We start from the raw sequence: 24,577 nt of genomic DNA on the forward strand, positions 1-24,577 counted from the left end.
TTATTTTTTTAACAAGTTTATTTATTGAAAGAATCTGAAAATAGTAATAAGGCCTTCATTAACAATTAACAAATTTTAAGATATTAATATGAAACATTAAGAATTTATGTGAAAACTCCATGTGTTCTAGATCAGTCTGATAGCAGCTGCTTCTAGACTTGTCAACACTTGCTTTTTAGATGCATGGCCCATACTGCAGACCCTGCTCTCCTCTGGACCACACAGAGGCCTGCTGTGCTTACTGTAACAGATGAACAGCACAGATCTTGGGGACAAGCTACCGCAACCTAACAGCGCTGACACCAGACCACTTAGGGCTCCAGAGGTGCTGAGGTCAACAAGGGCCCAGGAGGTCCTGACTTTAGCAGTGTGGTCAGCACTATAGCAGCTGGCAAACCCTTCTGAGCAGCACGGAACAGAAGCCTGACTTTACCCTGGAAGCCAGGCGAAGAACAAGCCGTTCTCCCTTCCTACTCCCGCCATAAGAGGTGAAGACGACCTAACTGCGGCACCGTGGCTGACCAGTGACTCCACAAACGCTCTAGGGTCTGTGTGGCGTCCACGTGCGTTACTTGTGTTACACACATGTGCTACACAGAGAGCTCCATATGGCTATTGCTCAGATGCAAACCTAAGACTCTTGTGGAAGGAGTACAGGCCCACAGCCTGATGTCAATTGTGAGTTGGTCTCAAAACCCTTGTGGCCACTGTGTAAGGGAAGAGTGGAAGCACGGAGCCCTGTCCCGGACACAATGTAAACACCGGACAACAGGCAGTCCCCTCTAAATCTTCACAAAGTGTGTACAAGAAAATATGTACATAATCACTTCAGAAAGTTTAAAATAATCTCTAAAAAGTGTACACAGGATTTAAAATGTCTCGGGAGCTGCTGCCCTGCGATATGAGGAATGTGACGTTGCTGGATGGCTGTGCAAAGTGTGGCCTCTGCTCTGGGAGGAGTCAAGAGGCCTTGGGCCAGACTTAAGAGGCACCTAGCCATCACATGCCTTGCCAACCCATAGCAAAGCTGCCAGGTGACCCCAAGAGTTGCAGGAGAAAGGTACAGTCCCTGGGGAAAAGCACTGCAGCTAAAGGAAGATTTCTGGCTGAGACATTTATTTCAATATCAAAGGGAAGATCAATTCGTTCTGACCCCCTCAGAATTTCAACAGACTGATTTATGGGAATTCCTGATCTGGGATCTCAGGGGGCCCATGGGAGAAATGTAGGACACCCAGCCCAGTTCTCATTTTGCTTCTTTAGAAATGAAAAAGAGGTTTAAAAACATTAAAAAGCTGATCTGTTCTTCAAAAGGCAGACCCAAGCTCTCCCAGCAAGGCAGGCAGGACACAGAGATGCCTGGACAGCCATGTGGTTGGTCAAGGCCAGGTCGGCCAGAAGGCCAGCAGGAGAGCAAGAGAAGGAAGGCCCCCAAGGGCTTGAGGGCTCAGGTCAGAGGCTGGCAAGTGAGGCCTAGCTGTCCTCCTCGTCCTGGTCCTCATCCTCTGGGAAGTGAGCTTGCTTCTTCCGAACATTCCAGTGCAGACACTGGGCAAGGCTCTCAAACCAGTCACTCACAGGGTCACACACACAGATAGAGGGCAGCGGGTAGCAGGAGGTGGTGATGCTGATGCTTTGAAGGAAAGAGAAATACATCTGCGTAAGCTGGGTGCCTTTTCAAGTAACAAACTACTCTCAAGGTCAAGGCCCTCTCCCAGGGTCTCACTTTGTCCAAATGGAAGCAGCCACCCTGGACCATAGAGGATCAGACAGAGACTCTGTCCCTATTTTCACCAGGTCTCTGGCTCCCAGGGGCCCAGGCAACTTCTCCTGAGGTGAGGCAGGGTGGGGACTGGAGAACGACCAGGCCAATACATAAGCGGCTCTGCTGGTCCGGCCGAGAGCCTATGACTGCTGTTGGCTGCACATCCACACACGCAGGAGGAGGAGAGCAGCCTGAGTCAGTGCACCGCTGATCGAGGCTGTGGACCTCTCACCTGCAGGTGCTGCAGGTCACAGGCAGCGTGACAGCCTTGCCGGAGGGGACTCTCCCTAGATCTAGGCTGAGACCAGTCCAGTCTCTGTGTATAACAAGAACCAAGGGGCATGGCCTTGCTGCAAGCCTACATCTACACATGGCCATGCCTTGTACCAGGCCACTACTAGCGACCAATACCACAAGATAGACAACAAGGTCAGCCCACGCCCAGCACTGCGGCCCCACACCTGTCTCCATGGCGTATTTCCTGCCTCTTCCGTCCATCAAACGACACCCATGCAGTGTTCCTGGCCTCTGGTGACAGCATAATCTAAGGGGTGGAACAGGAACAAAAGTGGCTCTAGGCATGCAGGGTGCGTCCCCAGCCCACTCGGGGTCCTCCGGAGTTCCTGCACGGAACAACTTCAGCCTCACGTTGGTGCTCTAAGACTGGCCGCTACCTCCTAGACATGGTCATTAGAACTCACGCTAGTGACAAACTAGCCTGAGTGACCTGTGATGAGGTGACAGAAAAATGAGTCTGGGCTGGACACTCAGAGGTCAGCCAGAGACCAAGTCAAAGGTTCTGTGGAGGACACCAATCAGGGGTCTTTCATCACAGAGACACTTACGTCATTCCCTCCCAATGGGGCCCATCCCTACGACTTGCAACTGAGAGCCCTGCATAGAGGGCTGGCCAGCTGTCTGTGCCACCAGAGACCATGGACAGATGCCAAGCTAGCTGAGAGGCAGGGCTCCCATGTGAAGGTGCTGGGAGTGGCACTGTCTTTTGGAGGTGGCAGGTGCTGAGGTAGTGACAACTGCTTTTTGCTGGCTCAGGGTCAAAAGACTCACAGACCAGAGGAGATACAGGGAGACTGCTCTGACCTTCAGCTCGACCCCTGCTGGGACCACGATGGGCCGGAATGACAGCGAGTGGGGGCAGATGGGTGTAACCATGATGGCCGGCACGTTGGGGTGCACCATGGAAGCCCCAGCTGCAGCTGCATATGCTGTGCTGCCCGTCGGGGTGGACACGATCACGCCATCGCCCTGTACAGTGGTGATGAGGTGTCCGTCCAGGTAGACATCTACGTTCGACAAGTATGAGGAGGGGCCTCTGTCGATCACCACTTCATTCAAGACCTGGAGGAGATGGCAAGGCCATGGCACTACCATAAGCACTTAAGGTGCACCCCAAGTTTCTTATCCTGGTGCCAGGGGTCCCAGCCCGAGTACACCCCACCCTGATCCCTTGCTGGGGACGTCTCCACAGACCTGGTACTGCATGGCCTGCTTTCCGCCCTCTGGGTCCAGGCCGTTCTCACTGAGGCCATTATGGATGGCTCTCTTCTTGTCTCTGGGCTCTTTCACCACCCTGACCTTCAGCCGGCTCCTCAGGATGACCGCGGCATTCCCTGGGGTCAGGAGGATCCAGCTCAGGGAGGCTGGAACCCTTCACCTCAGTGCCTTTCACCAAAGCCACCCGAGCAGCCATGTGCTGCCAGATTTCCCATTTTAGTAAAGAGTGTTTGAAATATCTGAAATTTAGAAATCTCCAAATCTTGAAACTACATCATTAAATAACAAATATGAAAAAGACAAAACAAAACAAAAAAAAAAAAAAAAAAAACCAAGGGGGCTGGAGACATGGCTCCATGGTTAAGAGCACTGGTTGCTTTAAAGAAGACCCAGTTTCAATTCCCAGCTCCCACATGATGGATCACAACTATCTGTAATTCCAGTCTCAGAGGATCCCACATATCATTGGGCACAAAGCATACATGTGGTACATAGACATACTTGCAGGCAAAATACTTATACACATAAAATTAAAAAATAAAAACAGCAGCAACAAAAACATAACCAAGAAGGAGGTAAACCCTGAGCTATTTTGAGAGATCCAGAACATTCCAACTTACCCTCTATCACCTGATTCACTTGGGATTGGAAGTTCTCAAAGTTGAACGGGGTCAGGAAGCCCAGGGAGCCAAGGTGGAAGGCCATAACAGGAGGCACACTGCCCTGTGGGTGAGGAGACCAGGTGGCATTGCTGGGCTACCCAGGAAACACCAAACTGTCGATAGCTGTGGACCCTGGGGATGGGTAGGCATGAGCAAGGCAAGAAGTGGAAGAGCCAGAACAGGGCAGGACGGCGCCATCTCCCCAAGAAGTGAGAACAAGGTGGGAAGGGCCAAAAAGAAACAAAAGCAACAAGCCCAGACCAGCTCACTGGTCACACAGAAAGATCTGGCCAGCACCAGATGTAAGACGTGGCTACAGAAATGCAAGGGCTAGAAGGTAGGCAGACTTGGCAGAGACCTGGTGGACAGAAGAAGAAAAATGGAGATCTAAATACAAATGGGGCTGAGCAAAAACCAAGGTTCAAGTACAAGTTGCTTGCAGTCTGTGGCCAGAAACTTCTGCAGCAAAGCACAGATGACAACTTGCTGGGAGAACCCCAACCCCACTTCCACCCCAGCTCCGCACAGCTAGATGGGCTCTGCCCTGCAGCCCCACTAGGGTACCGAAATGCCTACTCTTCTAGCACACCATGGGCCAGCTCCTACCTTGCTGAGGGTGAGACCAGAGAGGTTCCAATGTCTCCTTGCTGCCCTTCCCAGCCTGGGAGGCTTCTAGACTAGTTCGGCAGTGCCAGGTCTCTCCCAGAGGGTCTGGTCTGTGGCCACGTGGTCACCCTTCAGGGAGTCTCCCCATACTACTGCTCTCCCTCCTTAGCCAGCCCAGCACCGTCAGAGCATGTCCATTCATCTCTAGTCACCCCAGGAGACTAGTTACCTGCAAACCTGCTTTACTGCTAATAATTGGGCTGAAAAAAAAAAAAAACTTCTACCTTCTTAGAGCAGTGGTTCTCAGTCTTCCTAACGCTGCAACCCTATAATACAATTCCTCATGTTGTGCTTACCCCCAAATATAAAATTATTTTTGTTGATACTTCATAACTGTAATTTTGCTACTGTTATAAATCTTACTGTAAATATCTGTGTGTTTTTTGATGGTCAGAGGTAACCCTTGTGAAAGAGTTGTTTGACCCCAAAGGGCTGTGACCCACAGGTGAGAACCACTGCCTTAAAGTAAGAACACTAAGAAGCTTGTGGCTTCTAGTATGAAGCTGTATGATAAAGAGTAAGGGGACTAACGTTCTGAAAACACCTCCTCACATTGTACCCAAACAATGCGTCAGTACCCTGACACAGCCTTACCTGGAAAAGAGAGGAGGCATAGAGCAGGGTACCATCTCCTCCGAGGCATATGATGAAGTCTATCTGGTTGGAAATGTCGTCATAATCTAGAGAGCAGACACAAACCTTCGGCACTGTTGCCATACAAAGCCCCAGTGCCCAAGCGTGCAGAGGCCAACAAAGGCAGAGAGAGGTCGAAACAGCACACCTTCACGGAAAGTGCAGAACTTCTTCTTCACTGGTCCAAAGCTTTCATCACTCACTATAGCAGGGTCTTCCAGCACTTTCTTTTCCACATACACGATCATGTTGTTCTCCTGGAAGCAAAGTACACATGGCAGCCTCCACACAGCCCTCAGTCGTTCAGCCCAGGTCACACTGGCTTTTCCACATTGCGGGGGGGGGGGGGGGGGGGGAGCTGTTTCCTCAGCTAGCAAGTCATTTCCAGTCTGCTCACTTCATTGCTATGTAGCCAGAAACTCTGACTCTGACATCATCGAAGCTTTTTCCCAAATAGGCACTTTCTAACCCAGTGGCTCAGGAACCAGACAGCCATGCCACGGTTTGGATGTGTTGAGGGTGTCCCCCAAGTCATCTACTGAAAAGCAACATGATTTTGAGGTGTTGAGAGGGTGGCACCTCTAGGGGGTGATTAGGAGTGAGCCATCAGGGTAGAGACACACCACTACATTCTGATGGTGTCAGAGGAGAGAGGGAAAGGGCAGAAGATGGGCACACATACAGGAACATAGGACCTCCTTCCATATGCTGTCCTATCCCTTTGGGCTCTGCAAGGAAGATGGCCAGGATCAGATGCGGCCCTGGACTTTACTTCTCCAGAATCACAAGCTAAGACAAATCTCTTTTTGTTAAAACTCACCCAGACTGGGAGCTGTATTGCAGGCCACACGAAAGGGACTCAGGTGAGGGTTAACTGCTGCAGCATGACTCGGAGGGTTGAGTCAGGAGAGCTAGCATTGCTAGTATCTTGGAAGTGGGGTAGCCAAGGGATGGACAGGCCTTTAATCCCAGCACGTGAGACAGAGGCAGGTGGATCTCTGTGAGTTCAAGGCCAATCTGGTTTACAAAGTGAGTTCTAGTATAGTCAAGGCTACACAGAGAAATCCAGTATTGAAAAGCCAGAAAGGAAAACAACTCCAAACAAAAAACAAAAACAGGAAGTGGGGCAATGCCCTGGGGCAAGTCCCTCATCCACACTGGACTCAGTACTACAAGGCTCTCACGAGTGCAGCTCCTCCACCTGAGTTTCCCAGCCTCCAGCACTGTGGGCTAGTAACAACTTTTAAGAAGGCTTCAGACAGCTAACAAAGAGACCACCCTGGGCAAGTCTCCTCTTGACTCACCCTGAGCACAGCCCTAACCTGCCGGCCTTACCTCCATGAGGTACATGCAGAGCTCTTTGAAGGGCTGCAGTAGGCTGGCGTCTCGGATCTTTTTGATGACAAGCACACTCTTGGGAGACTTGTTCCATGTCAACCGCTGGCTTGCAGGGTCCTGGATGTGCCTTTAGGGAGAGAAGAGAGCTCATACCAGCAATCATCTTTTCCTCGAGGAAAGAAGCAGGCAATTTGGAAAAATAAAAATAAGCACACCAAGAACAAGTTAAACTACACTGCCAACTTGTGTACATAGAATCAGCACTAGATCCCTCCAGGGATGGCTGCAGGCCACCCTGCAGCCTGGAGCCAGGAACACAATGGAGCCAGAGCAGCTACCCTTGAAGACCCCTTGCCCAGCTACTATCCACATGGCTCTGGCTATATCCCTTTGGGCACCCTGCTCGCCAACTGTACCTGTAATCACCGTCATGGCCAAATCACACATGCTGTGTTCGTTTCCTTACTGACACTCCCTAAGAGCAGAAGGAAAAGCCTAAGCTGTCTGTCAGTCCAGTGAGGATACCAGCTCCTCTGTCCTGGGGTCTACTGTGGACGGTTTCCAGTCCCAGGACCCTTAGGGTGTGTGTTTCCTTCTATGTGCATGAATGGCGTGTGGCCTACTACCTCTCGATGCCATAAACTTGGCTGGCTCTTAATTATTAACTTATTTCTCTATTCATTTATCTATTGAGACAAGTTCTTATTATGTAGCCTTGACTTGCTTGGAACTCATTATATAAGATCAGGCTGGCCTTGAAATCATAGAGATCTACCTGCCTTTGCCTCCTGAGTGCTGGAAATAAAGGCACAACCTGGTACCATGCTTGGCCCGGTAATCTTACTTCTGAAACAGCATTTTCCCTATCCAACACAATTTCTCCCAATTAAGAAAAGGCTCCATATCTGGCAGTCTATGAAACCCACTACCAACTTTTGAAATTTTAACACAAACTACTAAAAACAGGTCACAAAATAATTATGGAACCCTGGTCACAGCACTCACCTGTTTCTGGCATTTCTGGGAGGGGAGGGACCGTTCATAGCCACCTCTCACTCACCACCTGCCTGTAGCGCTCACGACTCCTGAGGCGGTCTCCACCTTCCAGGAGACAGCAGGCATGTCCCCAGCATTTCAGTGCTACAAGCAGACACACACAGGCCCTGCCTGGCCACCATGCTCCTGCGTGTGTGTTAACACTGTAAGTCTAACTTTTGTATCTTCAAAACTGAAAGCCAAATGTAAAAGCCTTGTCACAGGTCCTACAGAAGTGTTCTCTAACCTGAGAAAAATAAATAAAATGTAGACTTCCTTCTGAATATATGACCATTTTGCTTAACCATCTACTTTAAAAATTAAAAAAGAAAAACAAAAAACCCAGGAAATCAACTTTAAGAGCAAAGAGGGCCAGCCTGAACTCCCTGCTCTGAGGGGAGGACCAGGACCACCTGCCTAGCAGGCCTCTGGCAGGCCATGGCGTCCTGACTGCTTAGGGAACTGGGAGCTTGGAAATGGCATGGCCCGCCTACAGGGAGGAGTTCTCAGGCCGACTGCAGGTGAAAGGGCTGCAGGTGAAAGGCAACCACTTCCTGAATTCTGGGCTCCAGAGAATTTGAGTGATCACAACCCTCTGCCCCACCAAAGCTCCAAGTCCCCACCCTACACCCAGCCCTGCCCATGTGTGTGTCATGGCTGCCCCAGGCAGGCTCAGCCCACAACTTTCAGCCCTAAAGCTCAGAAGGGTTCAGCATGTGCCACCAGCATTAGTCTATACAGGTCAAGATGCCAAGCCCTCCCTGTGACCACAAACCAGTTCCTCAACTTCCTATTGGGCCACCTAAAGGGGAATGCTGGCCATTCTAGGCAGCCTGAACTTCAGGTGCCATGTGGAGCTGGCAGGCCATGGCCTGTCCGAACCAGCTCGCTAGGGACGCATGACCACTGTGCCATAACTAACAGTGGCTGAGAGTCTCACCCACCCATAGGAAGACACAGCCTCATAGTCCTCATGATAGGCTCTAGGCTACCTTGGGAATATCTGGGAAACACATGAAGCCCTCATTCTTACAACACAGGTACTATGTGCCCTACATTGACACGTGGGAAGTTACAGAGACACAGGTGACAGAGCTATGTACCCCAGAGCCCAGCAAACGACTGCAGGCAGGTTTGTGCCTGTTCTAGACACCAAGCCAGTCCCCAAAACCCCCACTTGAACTTCCTGACCTCAAAGAATAGCTTGGAGGCCACACTGTGTCTTGGTCTAAGTAAGTGATATCTAAGTAAAACCGGCTGTGAGGGGCTGGAGAGATAGCTCAGCAGTTAATGTTCCCCGGGTGTGCTGGCATATACCTTGAATTCTAGCACTTGGGAGGCAGAGACAGTTGAATCTGAGTTTGAGGCCAGACTGGTCTCTAGAGGAAGTTTTAGAACAGCGAATGGCACACACTGCTCCTGCAGAGGACCTGTATTTGGTTCCCAGAAACAACATCTATTATATGTTACACATATTATATATTACAACTGCCTGTAACTCTAGTTCCAAGGGGTCCAAAATCCTCTTCGGGCCTCCACAGGAAGCTGCATACATAGGGCAAAGCAGACACACTCACAGGCGCGCACGCATGCGCACGCACACACACACAAATTATACACAGGGTGAAGCAAACACACTCATAGGCACATATATAAATTATACATAGGGTGAAGCAGACACACACACAGGCACATATATATAAACTATACGAAAAACTGGCTTTTGGAAAGGCTTAAGGGGCGAGTGTCAGGCTGTGCAGGAAGTGGCTGAAAGCAGCAGGTACTGGACAAACACAAGAGACCAGGACACTGGGAGGTGGTGGACAGGCACGAGGGGCCAGGAGCAGGGGGCAGGGGGCGTGCCCAGAGCTCTAGGTGGTAGGGAGCTTGGGTGGCCACATGTGGGATAGACAGTGAGGTCACAGTAGACATTAGGAGACTGTGGTGTTGGTGTGATTATAATTGCTGGATAGGGAGTACACAACATGTCAGTATCCCTTCCTTTTCGTGACATATATTTAGCAGTAGCAATAACTCGTAATTCTGCTCTGTGAACACACAGGCACTGGAAATTTTTGCCTCAAAAGCACTAATACTAGCATCCCTCCAGAACAGCATCAGTACTAAGATTTACACTAACGCTGCAGTTCCTTGGACGGCCTGGAGGTGGCAGAACAGGCAACAGCACTGTCATGTCTGAGAGGAAAGCTTAGAGCACTTTCTCAACCTGAAGGAAGGTCTGAACCTCTTTGGGGGTCGCATATTCTTGGGGGTCAGATATTCTGCATATCAGTTATTTATATTACAATTCATAACAGTAGCAAAAATACAGTTATGAAGTAGCAATGAAATGATTTATGAGTGGAGATGACCACAGCATGAGGAACTGTGTGAAAGGGGACTTAGGGTCAGGTCTAATACAGACCAGAACAGGGTGGCGTACAGCACAGGCAAGTGTGTTCTGAGGGGATCAGAACTGTCCTGGCTCAGCCCCATCTACAACACCTGCCTATGAAACAAGAACAAACGTGCAGTGTCTCCATTTTACACACTCAGGCTAATATCTACCTAACAAGTCCAAGCACACCACCCAGACATGTGGCACTTTGACACAGTCTACTTTGAAGGAAAGGGAAAACTTGGAACAGATTCCGGATGTACAAATAACAAAGGTCTCTGAACGGAGAGCAGTGAGGACCAAACAAAAACAAAAGTCATGAAATAAAATTCTAATTCTAATTCTTCTTCTTTTTTTTTTTTTTTTTTTTTGAGACAGGGTTTCTCTGTATAGTCCTGGAACTCACTCACTAGATCAGGCTGGGCCTGAACTCACAGAGATCTGCCTGCGTCTGTCTCCAGAGTGCTGGGATTACTGATTGACTGATTGATTGTGTGTGTGTGTGTATCACAAGGAGTACAGAAGTAGGAAGACAATCTTTTCTCTTTCTACCATGTGAATTCTGGAACTTGATTGACAGCAGGGACCTTCACTCACGGAGCTACAACTGGCCCAGACATTCCAATCATCTGTTGTTGCTTGCTTTTTGTTTGTTTTGTTTTTAGTTTTTCGAGACAAGGTTTCTCTGTGGGACAGTCCTGGCTGCTGGCTGTCCTGGAACTCACTCTGTAGACTCACAGAGATCTGCCTGCCTCTGCCTGGGATTAAAGGTGTGCGCAACCACTCCCAGAGCTTGCGTATTTTTTTGAGACAGGGTTTCTCTGGGTAGCCCTGGCTGTCCTGAAATTTGCTCAGTAGACCAGGCTGATGTCAAACTCAGGAGATTCGCCTGCCTCTGCTAGGATTAAAGGCATGCACTACCACTACCTGGCTAACATTCTAAATTTTTAAAATACAAAAGCAGTAGTATCAACCCATTTCAGGGATTTTTCTTTTTTCTGTACCGTGACAAAACACAACTGGACACAGCGACAACCCTGGCTCTCGGCCGACAGCAGTGACGAGATCCGCACTGCTGAGGTCAGACCCAGTGAGAGCCGTGAAGGACGCACTGATGAGACGCAGCTCGGTGGCAGAGTGCATGCCTGGCACATGTCAGGCCTGTGTTCCACCTGTAGCATGGCAAACCCACCCTTCAAACACACGCACCAACAAGGAGAGACAACTTTCCAGCAACTAAAATCAGGTCGAAAAAGAAAGAAAATTTATATTTCTAGTTGTGGAACAATGAAAGGAGAAACCACTGTGTTAGAACAGATTCTCACAACTATCTCACACTGATCCCATGCAACCTGTGCAGGACATCCATGGCTACAGTCCTCAGTTCCCCAACACTTTTCTCTTTCTCCTTGGTTTGTTTATTTGTTCTTGTTTTTCAGATGGGGTCTGACTCTGTGATCCAGGATGGCATCTTACTAACAGCTCAGGCTGGCTTGGAACTGGAGATCCTTCTGCCTCAAACTGAGTGCCAGATTACAGGTGTGTTGCCCTCTGCCTCTGGAAACCATGGGAGAGAAATTACCAGCTGAGCTTCTCCACTTAGGCATCTCTGAATACAGAAAGTTTCTGAAAGACACCTGCTTGACTTTTGTTTTAAACAACTCAGAACTCCACACAGGACAATCCCATAATAATCACCAAGACCCCCCTCCACATACACCCCCTGCCAAGTCTGGTAAACTTACATGATGGTCTGGGGGTTCTGTAGCACGCAGGCCTTTGGTCCAAACGTGGTCACTGGGCATGGCCCATGGAGAGAGCGGGTCCTCCTGTGGAGCACAGTGGGGGTTAATGTCAAAGTAGGAGGGGACAGGCAGCAAGACAGACATGGGCTGTGTCAGGCCCTGTCAAAGTCCAAGAAACCCAAATGATATTAGCTCCATCAGGCACAGCACTCACAGGGCAGGCCCAGAAGATCCTGCCCTGGTCCAGGATGCTATGTCAGAGCTCGCTGCTGATCAGGTTCCCGTGGCAGTAACAAGACATGGAAGCTGACCTGGACAGGCTCCTGTGGACACTGATCCCAAATCAAAGAAGGCACAAGCCTAGTAAGGGACTGGCATGAGCCCAGGACCCAAGGCAGAGCCTCTCAGCAGGTCTGTGGGCTATAATCGGGAGTCAAAACCTGGCACCACCCTCAATAATCTAGATGAACATTCTAGCATAAATGTTTGCTCCAGAGCACATGTGTCTATAACACAGATACTAATTGAGCAGCTTAGCCTTGCCTCCTGAAAAGTGACCCAGCCAGTTAAACACACAAACATAGGCTCACTGTGCCTGCCACAGCCAAGGGCAGCAGCAGTCAGGGCTCTCTATGCTTCTGGGGGATCAGCACAAAAACCAAAACAGTATTGAGATTTCTCTTCTTGGGACATTGCACTCCGGTCTTGGGGTCTCACCAACCCTTCACAGCCCAAAGAGAACAACACTGAGTAACAAGAGCAGTCTCCAAAATTGCTTTCCCCTTCAGCTGCCTCCAAAAGCACAAACCTTCCAGTCCTGATGACGCAGGTAAGACTGCTCTGCTTCTGGGGAATGGGCCACGTCCAGGTCATGGAGCCTGGCCAGACCAGACAGCGGACAGCGGGAGAGGAGTCGATTGGTTGCTGAAGACCTTCCAGGACTAAACAGGAGCTAGGGTTTTACATAAAGCCTGTCCCCTTTTATCCTCCTGTTTTCAAGTATGGCCTCCCTCTATAGCCCAGGCTGGCCTTAAACTCGTGATCTTCCTGCCTCAGCCTTTTAAGTGCTAAGACTGCCAAGTGTGACTCACCAAGCCTGGGTTATTTATATAAGCCTTTAAAAAGTTATGCAGAATATCACAAATATCAACTTTTATAGGAACTTAAAGGCTACCAGGCAGGAAATTTAGGGCTCGCAAAAGACAGGAGTCAGCACTGAGTCCATCTGTCCTCCTTGAAGGACAGGTTGCATGGGAAAACTTGCTTGTCCCCACACTGCCCGAGGGCATCAGCCACCAGCGACAGAAGCTGCCCTGACCCACGGTCACTTTCACAGGCTCAACATTCCTGGAATAAAAAAATGTTATGCCAAAACCCACACAAACCAGAAACTAAGGCAATTCTGCCCAAAGCTGGCTAGGTACAAACACAGTGGAGAAGAAACAGGTAGCACAGGGCACCGTGATCAGCTGTGCACCCAGAGCAAAGGTGCTGGCCACCTGGCCTCTGCTGGAGCCATTGCTCACAGAAAGAACTTTCTATATATAAGCTGAAGCAGCTCCTTGTCCCTCCACTGCTACCGAACAGGAACTCTGAGAAAAGACCCCATGACGTTAAAGTGGCTCCTCACTAGAAAGCCTGCCTTCACGGTTCACAGGTCTCTGGCAAGCTCCCATCTAAAATTCAACACGGTTATTGTCACAATGAGTGAGAACACCTCCTGATGTCAGTGGAACCCCATGTTTGTCAGGTTATCTTCCTTCCCTTGAGGTTTTATGGCGCAGCAGAGGAAGGCAGCGCCCCACAACCCGCCCGTAAGACCCGAGGGCCTGTGTAGGAGGAGCCAAGGGCCCTGGTCACAGCGGCGCCCCTGCTCCAGCAGCACGTAATTCTTTTACTGAGCACGACCAGATTTCTCTCAGCTTACCCTCAAGTCAGCATAACTCTGGATGGGTGGTTCTGTGCTGAGGCAGAAAAGAAAACACAGTGCAGCCTATACTTGGCACATGTTAGTTGGTAACAAGTGCCCAGCATAAGTCTCGTGGACAGTGTTTGATCCCTCTAAGGTCAACACTGCTTGGGCAGTGCCCAGCCCCACCCTATGGACAAAACTCACATTAAGCAATGCTGATCTACACTGATACAGGCCGTGTCCTCTGTAAGGATCTAACATGTCCCATCATAGCATGAGAGGAGAGGGGAATCCTGGTCCTACCTGAACTCCTTGGTGCTGCCCAGGGCAGGCGAGGCTGACAGGCTTCGAGACTTGGCCCGGCCCCTAATAGGGTGGTTGTAGCTCCAGGTCTCATCCCCATGACAAGCTGAGCAGTGGTAGGAGGCTGAGTCAGGGTTCAACTCCTTACTCACACTCATCTTCTCTTGTTCCATTTCCACAGTCGATGGAGAAAACACTGACGCCTTAATTAATGAAAGAAAGAAAGTCAATGCATGTGAGCAGCATCCAAGGAAATGTAGGATGTGATTATCTGAACCACTGTACCACTGTGGTTACCTGCCAAGGCTCCCACAGACCCTCAGGACATTCCCTGGGGGGAGGGGAGTCTTGAGGCCCCTCCCTTCCCTGGAGGTCTAAGCAGCAAACACTGCTGGGAAGACTGATATAGCTGAGTCACCCAGGCTCCTGTAAGTAACCTCAGTAAATTCACTGCTGGGACTTGGGACCACTTTTCTATCTGTGTGAACAGATAACAGACTCCCTAAGGAAAGTCACGAGCAACAGCAGAGAAACTGCCAGGTTTCCATTTTCCAAAGTTCTTCAAAATATGCTACCTTTGCCCTAAAGAGTTAAGAACTCAGAATCCTTGACATTTGTCCTCAGTGCGAGAGACTGCATCCAGGGCCGCACGTTCCAGCTAGGATGTGCTTTCAACCCTCACTGGTGTTTCTGAGTCGATCTGAAGACAGCAGAGTAAGGGACAAACAACCGAGACAGCTGTGGCGTCTCCACCACAGGCTGAGATAAAAGGGTCCACATAGCAGCCCTTGTGGCCAAACAAGTAAGATCAAAACGTGAAGCTGTGGTGTGGATAGCAGCATAGAAACATGTTTCAGTCCCTAACAGCTGCACCCCTAAAAACTCTAGGGTCAGTCCAGCAACAATCAAAGTCATCAGAACTCAACTGTGACTCCTCAAAGGAAGCTTCACATCCCAAATGTCACGAAGGCACACAGTTCTGATGCCATGGCTCAGGAAAATTAGGAAGACAGAGGAAGCAAAAAAGTCCCTCTCCTCCTGGAGTTTTGGCACATTTTCCCAGCCTGCCTGGGGTCAAAGCCAGCATGGGATGCCACATGGGCAGGCCACATCCAGATGGTGAAACCGGGCAAACACGAAGTTTATTTACTCCCCTAAAACCAAACTGGATTTTATGAGGATGAGTAGTGGTGAACTAACAAAACTGGAAACAGAATCACAGAATCCAGCCTGGTGGTGGTGGGGCACACCTTTAATCCCATCACTTGGGAGGCAGTGGCAATCAGATTTCTGTGAGTCCAGGCCAGCCTGGGCTACAGTTAGACTCCTGTCTCTAAAACAATGCAACAGAGAAGGCTAGGCATGGGAACGAGAGCCCATGAAGCCAGGAGGCAGAGGCAGGAGGATGTCTGAGTCTGAGGTCAGCCTGATCTACAGAGAGACTTCTAGGCCAGCCAAGGGCTGCAAAACAGAGACAACAAAGAAAACCATCAGAGACAAAGTGGAGCTATGTGAAGGGCCCAGTGCAGACAGGGCTACACTTTATCTGCCTGGGACACAAACCAAACAAGAAGAGGAGCGGAGCAGAGTCTGGTGAGAAAGCACAATAAACTAGTTTTGGTAAGTGACTGAAAGAACTGGGCCTCGTTTCTTTTCTGGGGTGGATTTATTGGGCTTGTATATCCATACCCAGTTCCCAGCCCATCACTGAGGGAGGTCATGGTAAAAACCTGTAGAAACCATGAAGAAAATCTGCTCTAGTGCTCAGCAGCTTCCTTATGTAACACCTAAGAACACACAGGGCATGGTCCCACCTACAATGGCTGATGAGTCATTTGAGACCAGGCCGTGTCAGGTTGATATTAACCAGGGCACACCGATAACATTTTGGGGGGAGGTGGGAGTATTTTTGAGACAGGCCTCATGTAGGCTGACCTCACATACCACTATGGTCCCCCCCAACCCGAGACAGGGTTCCTCTGTAGCTTTGGAGCCTGTCCTGGAACTAGCTCTGTAGACCAGGCTGGCCTTGAACTCACAGAGATCCACCTGCCTCTGCCTCCCGAGTGCTGGGATTAAAGGTGTGCACCACCACCGCCCGGCAAATTTATTTACTTTTTATGTATGTTTGGGTTTTTCGAGAGTTTCTCTGTGTAGCCCTGGCTGTCCCAGAACTCTGCAGCCTCTGCAGTGCTAGGATTAAAGGCGTGAGCCACCAAGGCCAGGCTCAGATTTTTTTTTGTTTGTTTTTGTTTTTGTAGACAGGGTTTCTCTGTGGCTTTGGAGCCTGTCCTGGAACTAGCTCTTGTAGACCAGGCTGGCCTCTGCCTCCCGAGTGCTGGGATTAAAGGCGTGCGCCACCACCACCAGGCCAGGCTTAGATTTTTAGTTTTTTTTTAATTAGGTGAATATGCTGCATGTCTGTGTGGCACATGTGCGTACGTGTGCAGGGCCTATTGAAGCCAGGAGTTGATTCCCTGGAGCTGTAGTTACAGGTGACCATAAGCTGCCTGACATGGATGCTGGGAACCAAATCCAGGTCCTCTGTAAGAGCAGTATTTGCTCTTAACTGCTGAGGCATTTCTTTATATAGGAGATTATAAAGAACCTTCAGAGAGCCCGGCATAGTGTTACATGGTAGAAATCCCAGCACTAAGGAGCTAGGGCAGAATAGGAGAATCATGAGTTCAAGATCAGCTTGCTTTACATAGGAGACTATAAAAACAAACCAACAACTCAGCCTCCAGAAAGAACTGTGATGAAAGGGACGGTAGCCACAGTGCCATGATTTTAGACACTGTGGTCAATGACAAGCCAGACCTACTGCCCTTCCTCAGGAAGCCTGCAATGGGGCAAAACACAAAACAACAACATAACATCATAGCTTCATGCTTAGAACACTGACATGAAAATGTCCTAGATCACTAGAAGTCTGGCTGAACGGTGCGCTACAAGCATGCACTCAACATAATCCACCCATAAAAGGAAACCCCTGTACAGCAAATAGAGGACAGAATATTTGGTGTCAAACCAAATATTGCCATCAAAAAAGAGAAGTAGCAGGCTTGGTGACAAACACTTCTAACAGAGCTCTCAGGAGGCAGAAGTAGGAGGACCTCTGAGTTTAAGGCCAGTTTGGTCTACATAGAGAAACCCAGTCAAAAGAAAAAAAAGGAAGGAAGGAGGGAAGGAAGCAGGAGAGGGAAGGAGGGAAGGGAAGGAAGGAGAAAGGAAGATAGTGTAGACCACAGATAAGCAGTGTGCACTCTAAATGCTTCTCTTTGCACTAGCAGTATTGGAGACTGAACCCAGGACCTCACTCACGCTAGGCAAATGCTCTACCACTGAGCTGGTACCCCAAGTTGTTTTCCTTTGAGACACAGTCTCTCTGTTACCCACACAGGTCTTGAACTTGTGATCCTCCTTCCTCAGCCTCCCAAGTAGCTGGGATAACAGCTGCACCACCAGGCCCAGCACGTTGCTTGAAGATATCTCGAAGCCGTAACCACCACTGTGACTGCCTCAGAAGAAGTGAGTCACAGGGCGGGGCCCTAATGTCCAGCAGTGCCTCCGCCCCCATCACAAGGTTTCTCTCTGTACAGTTCTCACTTTGAGTTTGAGCCCAGACTGTTCTACAGAGAGAGCTGCTGGACAGCAAAGGCTACACAGAAAAACATGGTCAAAAAACAAAACAAAAAAGAAACCTACGACAGTGGCACAGGCCTTTAGTCTCAGCACTCAGTACTGGGGGCAGAGGGAGGCAGATCTGTGAGTTCGAGGCCAGCCTGGTCTACAAGTTCAAGGACAGGCTCCAAAGCTACAGAGAAACCCTGTCTTGAAAAAAACAAAAACAAACTTAAATGCCATATTCTATAGATCTCAGAAGTTTTTGAAGACCATCTGTCTATCTAAAATATTTGTTTGACCTTGAAAACATACCTAACATGACTACAAGTTTGATTGGAATAGGTGACTAATTTCTAACTTACATTTATTTATTATCCTAAAAAGTTTGTAATAATAACTCAAGAACTAGAAATTACATTGTATTGTTAAATGAGCTGCATAGGTACAATACCGTAAACAACAGCAGAAATATATGTACATCATGTTCTGCAAAATAACCTTAAATCTGTACCGATAGACAAAAATATCTAAAAGTAGGAATATACACATCATATCAAAAATAACCTCAAAAATGTATCAATATACAAAAATCCATACCAATGAAAAATATTTAAGACTAGTAGTTACTGTTTTGGTTTAAAAGTAGATTCAAAAATCGCTGGACGGTGGTGGCACACACCTTTAATCCCAGCACTTGGGAGGCAGAGGCAGGCGGATCTCTGTGAGTTTGAGGCCAGCCTGGTCTATAAGAGCTAGTTCCAGGACAGGCTCTAAAACTACAGCAAAACCCTGTCTCCAAAAACAAACAAACAAACAACAACAAAAAAAGTAGATTCAAAAATCTACCCTTTTATCCTATATCCCTGTTTTCAAAAAAAGATCCCTGAATCTAATCTCCTTCTCGTATGTGTTACGTTGGGGACCTCAAAACCTCTATGGTCAACTAATGGCTGGCCCCGCCCTGACGCCAAACAAGCTTTATTTGTCAGAATACAATCAAAATATCACACAAGATCCTTCAAGTAGTGTTAAACAGGTGGCTAGCCAGTCAAAAAGACCAAAACCTGAAAACATCCTTTTAAAAAGATTTATCTTGCATATATTACATATATGTTTACTATATGTGTTTATATATTTATTACGTATATCGTGTTCTGCCTGCATGCATGTCTGCAGGCCAGAAGAAGGCACCAGATCTCAGTACAGACGGCTGTGAGCCCCCTGTGGTTGCTGGAAACTGAACTCAGGACCTCTGGAAGAGCAGCCAGTGCTCTTGACCTCAGCCATCTCTCCAGCCCTGAACTATCTCCTCTTATCACATACAAACATTAACTCAAAATAGATGACAGATGTGTACAATCAAACTATTGGAAATGTTAGAGAAAAAATCACTACGGCCTTTAAAATCTTTTACTCTGTTGTTAAGAATTAAACCTAGGGCCTTACATTTGCTATGGAGTACTGTCACTGAGCTGCACTCCCAACTTGTTGTTGTGTGTGTATACATACACATGTAAGCATACACACACACACACACACACACACAAATGTATGTATATTCTTTCCATTTTTAATTTTTTTGAGACAGGGTCTCTCTTTGTAGCCCTGGCTGTCCTGGAACTCACTCTTGTAGTCCAGGCTGTTCCTGAACTCTGAGATCACCTGGCCTGCATCTGGCTTCCAAATGCTGGGATTAAAGGTGTGCACCACCAGACTGGTCTTTTTATAACAAACCAGAACAAAACACAACAGGGTCTCACCCTGTGATCCAGGTGTCTTTGACCGTGTAATCCTCTGGTCCTCTTGGCCATCTCCCCAGTAACTAGGATTACGGGACTATGTTGCCACACTCACTTTACCTTTTCTATGGTAGTGTTAAAGAAATGAAAATGCGTGTATATACTAACAGACACGGCCTCAAGTCATACTCTCCTTGGGTTCAGTCCCCTCCTGAGCACCCACATTCAAATGTGAGGATCTGGGTTCAACTGCTCTGACCCACACTATGAAAGGAGAAAAGCAACTCCTTCGATCTCCACAGACAGGCTGTGCACATCTGATCCACCCCTACTCACAAAAACCATGTAAACCAATGCAATTTAAAAAAAAATTGGAAAAGCTGCTCCCTGGTGGAGACCATGGTTTATGTTGGCCAAGGCCTGTGGGGTTTCTGTGCCCTGCACTGGCCTTCCTCGCAGTGCTCTATCAGGTCACTACTGGGCACAGTGGGCGGTTTGTCGAAAGGCCAACAGTTACAAAAGACTGTGCTGGGGCAAGTGTCTACACTGGATGTGCTGGGCAGTGGCACAGATCCTCTGATGGAGCCTGGGTCCCCTGCCAGTTCTGCTCTAGTGTTAAAGCCCAAATTCACCCATCAGCACGGAGCTGAAGACCAGGTAGGGGAAGACAGCATCATAACAGGTGCCACAGGCATCTCTGAAGTTAGGACTGCAAAGACCCAACAGTGATTCTGAGCCTATCACTAACAGAATATGGCTAGGCTAAGGCACAGCCTTTTCCAGGTCATGAGCATATACATACTCTGGTACATTTTGCACTTGGCCTTTGTCCAAGCAGCTGGACAATATGGACTGCTGGGTCTTCTAGGCCCTAGCTTTGTGTTTCCTGGAGACAGAGCTAGACAGAACATGCACAACCCAGGATACACGACCACGCTGTCATGCAAACACATTCAGTGGTTGGACTGCGGTTCCCTTTCACAGGGAGGGGACTGCGACCCCAGATGAGGCCAGAATGCAAGTGCAGGAAGAATGGTCAAGAGGACATTGACACCCTATTCCCTATTCCGTGTCCGCTGGAGTCGGACATTGTGACCCTATTCCGTGTCCGCTGGAGTCGGACATTGTAACCCTATTCCCTATTCCGTGTCCGCTGGAGTCGGACTGCTAGTTTCTCAAGGCAAAGAGAAAGTGACCACTGCTGGGCTCTCAGGTTCCTACTCCCTATTGGAGCCTTTAAAAAAATTAATTTTTATGTATATGGTATATGGGTATTTTGCCTGCTTGTATGTATGTACCATGTGTGTGCAATTCCCATACAGACCTGAAGAGAGTACTGGATTCTGTGGAACTGGAGCTTACCAGTGTTAACCACCATGTTCATAGAAGCCAAGGGAAACAAACCTATTTCCTCTATAAGAGCAACAAGTGCTTTAACCACTAGTCGTTTGTCCCAAGTCTTTTTTAAAAAACTGTATATGTAAGGTGTGGTGGAATGCCTTTAATCCCAGCACTGGGAGGAAGAGGCAGGTGGCGCTCTGTGAGATCATGGACAACCTGGTCTACATAGTAAGTTGCAGATAGTAAAACACTGTTTTAAAAAAATAATAATTTTAAAAAAAGAGGCCAGGTGGTGGTGGAGCACACCTTTAATCCCAGCATCCTGAAGGCAGAGGCAAGCAGATCTCTTTGAGTTTGAGGTCATTCTGGTCTACAAAGTGAATTCCAGAACAGCCAGAGCAGTTACACAAAGAAACCTTGTCTTGAAAAGACAAAGTAAATAAAGAGCCAGACAATGGTGGCCACACTTTTAATCCCAGTACAGTCAGGGCTACACATAGAAACTGTGCCTCGGGCTGGAGAGATGGCTCAGAGGTTAAGAGCGCAAACTGCTCTTCCCGAGGTCCTGAGTTCAATTCCCAGCAACCACATGGTGGCTCACAACCATCTGTAATGAGGTCTGGTGCCCTCTTCTGGCCTGCAGGCATACATGCAGACAGAATATTGTATACATAATAAATAAATATTTTAAAAAAGACATTCAAGTTGTAAACTTCAAAGTTTAAAGTAGTAAATAAAAAGTAAAGCCAGATCTGTTGGTGAACACCTGTTACCCACCCAGGCACTCGGCACACAGAGGTAGGAAAACTGCAAACTAGGCCACAAGAGTCAGACACAAAAGGAAAAAAAAAAAAAAAAAGAAAGAAAAGGAAAACTAGTGAGAGTAATAAGGAAATGTTTAACTTCTTCGTTAATACCAAGTTCCATGCCTTTTTTTTTTTTTTTTTTTTTTTTTTTCTGGGACAAGGTTTCTCTATGTAACAGCCCTAGCTATCCTGGAACTAGTTCTGTAGACCAGGTTGGCCTTGAACTCACAGAGATCCGCTTGCCTCTGCCTCCAGAGTGCTGAAATTAAAGGTGTGCAGCACACCCCAAACCCTCCCAAGTTTCATGCTTATTATTCACTTGTTTTTGAGACAAGGAGTTGCTATATCGAACAGGTTGACATCACTACTGTGAGCCACATTCTGCAGGTCCAGTATTTATCTAGTATCTACCTCATTTCTACAACGATAGCCAGGCTAGCAGAGAGGTGGGAGAAGTGTACTGTTTCCGGAAAGTTCTGAAGAATGGGATCAAAGACCCCATCTGGTGGTGCAACAGTGAGGCTCCGTGGTACCAAACCTCTCCACTGCAGTGGATGGCACTGGCATATATTGGTACCACCTGTCTTAACCCAAACATCGTTTTTATGAATTTACTAGCTCACATGCGGTAGCCCCAGGAGCATGGCAACCATGAGTCAGGACATATGCAAAATGATAAGCAACATTCACAATGAGCATGTTTCCAGGGCTGAAAAGTGAAATCTTCAGGAAGGTTAGAGCCCTGTGGTAGGTAGGTGCTAACAGAGCTAAGAAAGAGGAGCCTGAGGCCACAGCCCATCATCTTGTCCTCCCAAGGCTCCTTCTGGCAGTGCTGAGCTTTCTGCACAGACTCTCTTGCTGCTTGCTGTACCAGGAAATAGGCCGATCTGAGGTAATAAAGATGCAGATGAATCCACTCCCTTATAATAAGTCACTCGCAGGGCTGGAGAGACGCCTTAGCAGTTAAGGCACTTGCTGCTCTTCACCTCGAACAGCTCACAAAACACCTGTAACTCCAGCTCCAAGGGATCTGACACTCTGCTCCTACCTCCCAGGCACCTGTACTTATGTGCACATAACCACATACATGCATACACATAAAAAGAAAACTTTAAACAGTAAAACCACCTGAGGCCTGGAAATGTAGCTTAGTTCATAGAGTGCTTGCCTCACACACATCGTGATCCCAACATCACATAAGACAAGAAAATCCCCAACTGGATACAGCCGGCATATGCCTACAGCATGCAGAGGTGCACACAGGACAAGAAGTCCAGTCATCCTTGGCTACACAGGGAGTTAGAACCCAGCTTGGAATACATGATGTTATGTCTAAAACCAAATTAAGGATCAGAGACAGTTCAGCAGGTAAAGGCACTTACTGCCAAGACCCATGTCTTGAGTTTGATCAATAGAACCCACAGGTGGAAGGATAAAACCAACTCTTAAAAGTTGCTTCACACATGAGCAGTAGCATGTTCACGTCCATATAATTTTTTTGAAAAGTAAAGGAAAGCCTCTTGTGTCTCTCCATCCTCCAAGTGAAGCCCAGAGTGCCGAACTATTAATCTAAACACTGCTGTCATCTGTTGGTTGCTTCCACCCAAAAGGAGGGGTGCGCGGAAAAGCATCTATTATGTGTGAGGCTCTGGACTGGATCTGTGCAGCACCTCAAACAAGACAAAATGAACAAAACAGCAGCCCTGCCAACTGTTTTAATAAATAAATCCACAATGGAGAAAAGGCAGAAACAATTTGAGATGCCACCTCCAAATGATGCTACCTGGTCGGACAGTATATTGGCACCGATGGCTGTCCAGAACACAAGAAGGGGTTGTGTAAGTCGCAGTGAAGTGATGGCTGAGGACAAGCATGCTACAAGAAATTCCAAGGGACAGGAGGTCTCTAAAGGCTGAGGAGGGCAATGTTGGGAGGGAAACTGGTTCTTGAAGTGTGTCATTCAGCAAGATGCTTAAATTACTAAGGCAAGGATGCCACCATCAGGCCTGTAAAACCAGCTGTGATACATGAGGTAAATGAACAGAGTTTTGAAAAACATTCGTCTCAAGAGTCAAGCCAAATGCATTAAGTTTTGAACTGAAATAGAGATTGTTAGTAAACAAGAAAGATGATTTCCTATTCAAAATCAAAGCGAGGAGAAAGCTCTTTGCTTGGGAAGGGAGCTGGGAAAAGGCTGCTTTTTGACCAAGAACAGATCCTGGGACTGTGATGGGCACGCCCTAGTCCCACAATTAAGAAAGCGGCCAGAGCACAAGCCTGTGAACGTGACATCAGAGTCATGAGAGGCACTCGCCTCCAGGAATTCAGGACTTTGGAATTTTCTGGCAAGTACTGGACAGCAAGTTTAAAATGTGTTTCTGGAGAATTCCACACCCCGATTGTTACGAAACGCCTAACTTCCTACTTTGCACTAGTTTTGGCTTCTGAAGTTTTGTATGCCAAGCCCTCTCCTGCTTGCTAAGGTCCCAGAAAGACCAGGGGAGCTGAGTGGACCGCGGTACAGCGCGCGCAAGAAGCCAGGGCCAGGAACAGAACGGAGGCCTCCTTAGCTGCTACCAGGACCCGAACCTCTGACTCGTCCCCCGGACCCATCCCCCGGCCGGATCCTCAGACCTGCCCCACTGTCTCGTCCCCGAGACCACGCGTCATCCTGGCCGCAGCCCACATTCGGACGCAGGGAGGCGCGTCAGTGCCACCAGCGTCCGGCCTCGGGCAGGTGGGCAGGGCCGGCGCTGTGACCCGGCCTCCACGGGCCTCCGGCGGCGAGTGACGCCGGGCAGAGGGTGACCCAAGGTCCCGCACTCACCGTCGGATGCCGCGCACCCGCGTGGACGTCTACATGCTGGGCCGAGCCAGCGGTCCCTGCCGCCCTACTGCTACCTGGCCCTCAGTGACCCAGCCGCCCGCCAACCCATGGCCGCTCGGTCCGGAGTCCGGCACCACCAAGCAGCACTGCGCCGCGGCTGGCAGTGCGCAAGCGCGAGCCACACGCATGCGCTGCAGAGCACGTGGGGAGGCCGGCGCAGCCGCAACTAGAGACCACACACGCCTCTGGTAGGCCGGAGACCAGG

At 48.6% G+C, this 24,577-nt stretch overlaps 1 protein-coding gene across 3 annotated transcripts; it reads right to left on the reverse strand.

Moving 5' to 3' along the window:
- On the reverse strand, window positions 1-24,536 carry Nadk (NAD kinase). 3 transcript variants are annotated; one of them, XM_038332453.1, is made up of 11 exons: window positions 24,313-24,536; window positions 13,973-14,175; window positions 11,758-11,841; window positions 6,577-6,706; window positions 5,390-5,498; window positions 5,203-5,288; window positions 3,901-4,003; window positions 3,257-3,396; window positions 2,867-3,124; window positions 2,227-2,309; window positions 1-1,633 (listed from the first exon to the last, which is right to left on the reverse strand). In XM_038332453.1, the coding sequence occupies exons 2-11, from the start codon at window positions 14,143-14,145 to the stop codon at window positions 1,474-1,476; spliced, it is 1,326 nt and encodes a 441-aa protein (XP_038188381.1). In that variant the 5' UTR covers window positions 14,146-14,175; window positions 24,313-24,536; the 3' UTR covers window positions 1-1,473. The 3 variants fall into 3 exon arrangements, with proteins under 3 accessions (XP_038188381.1, XP_038188383.1, XP_038188382.1); XM_038332455.1 differs by lacking the exons at window positions 13,973-14,175; window positions 24,313-24,536 and adding an exon at window positions 13,685-13,828; XM_038332454.1 differs by lacking the exons at window positions 13,973-14,175; window positions 24,313-24,536 and adding an exon at window positions 12,566-13,574.
- Between the last annotated feature and the right edge of the window lie 41 nt (window positions 24,537-24,577).

The sequence above is a fragment of the Arvicola amphibius genome, chromosome 6 (genome assembly GCF_903992535.2).
Source record: "Arvicola amphibius chromosome 6, mArvAmp1.2, whole genome shotgun sequence".
NCBI classification, from domain to species: Eukaryota; Metazoa; Chordata; class Mammalia; order Rodentia; family Cricetidae; genus Arvicola; species Arvicola amphibius.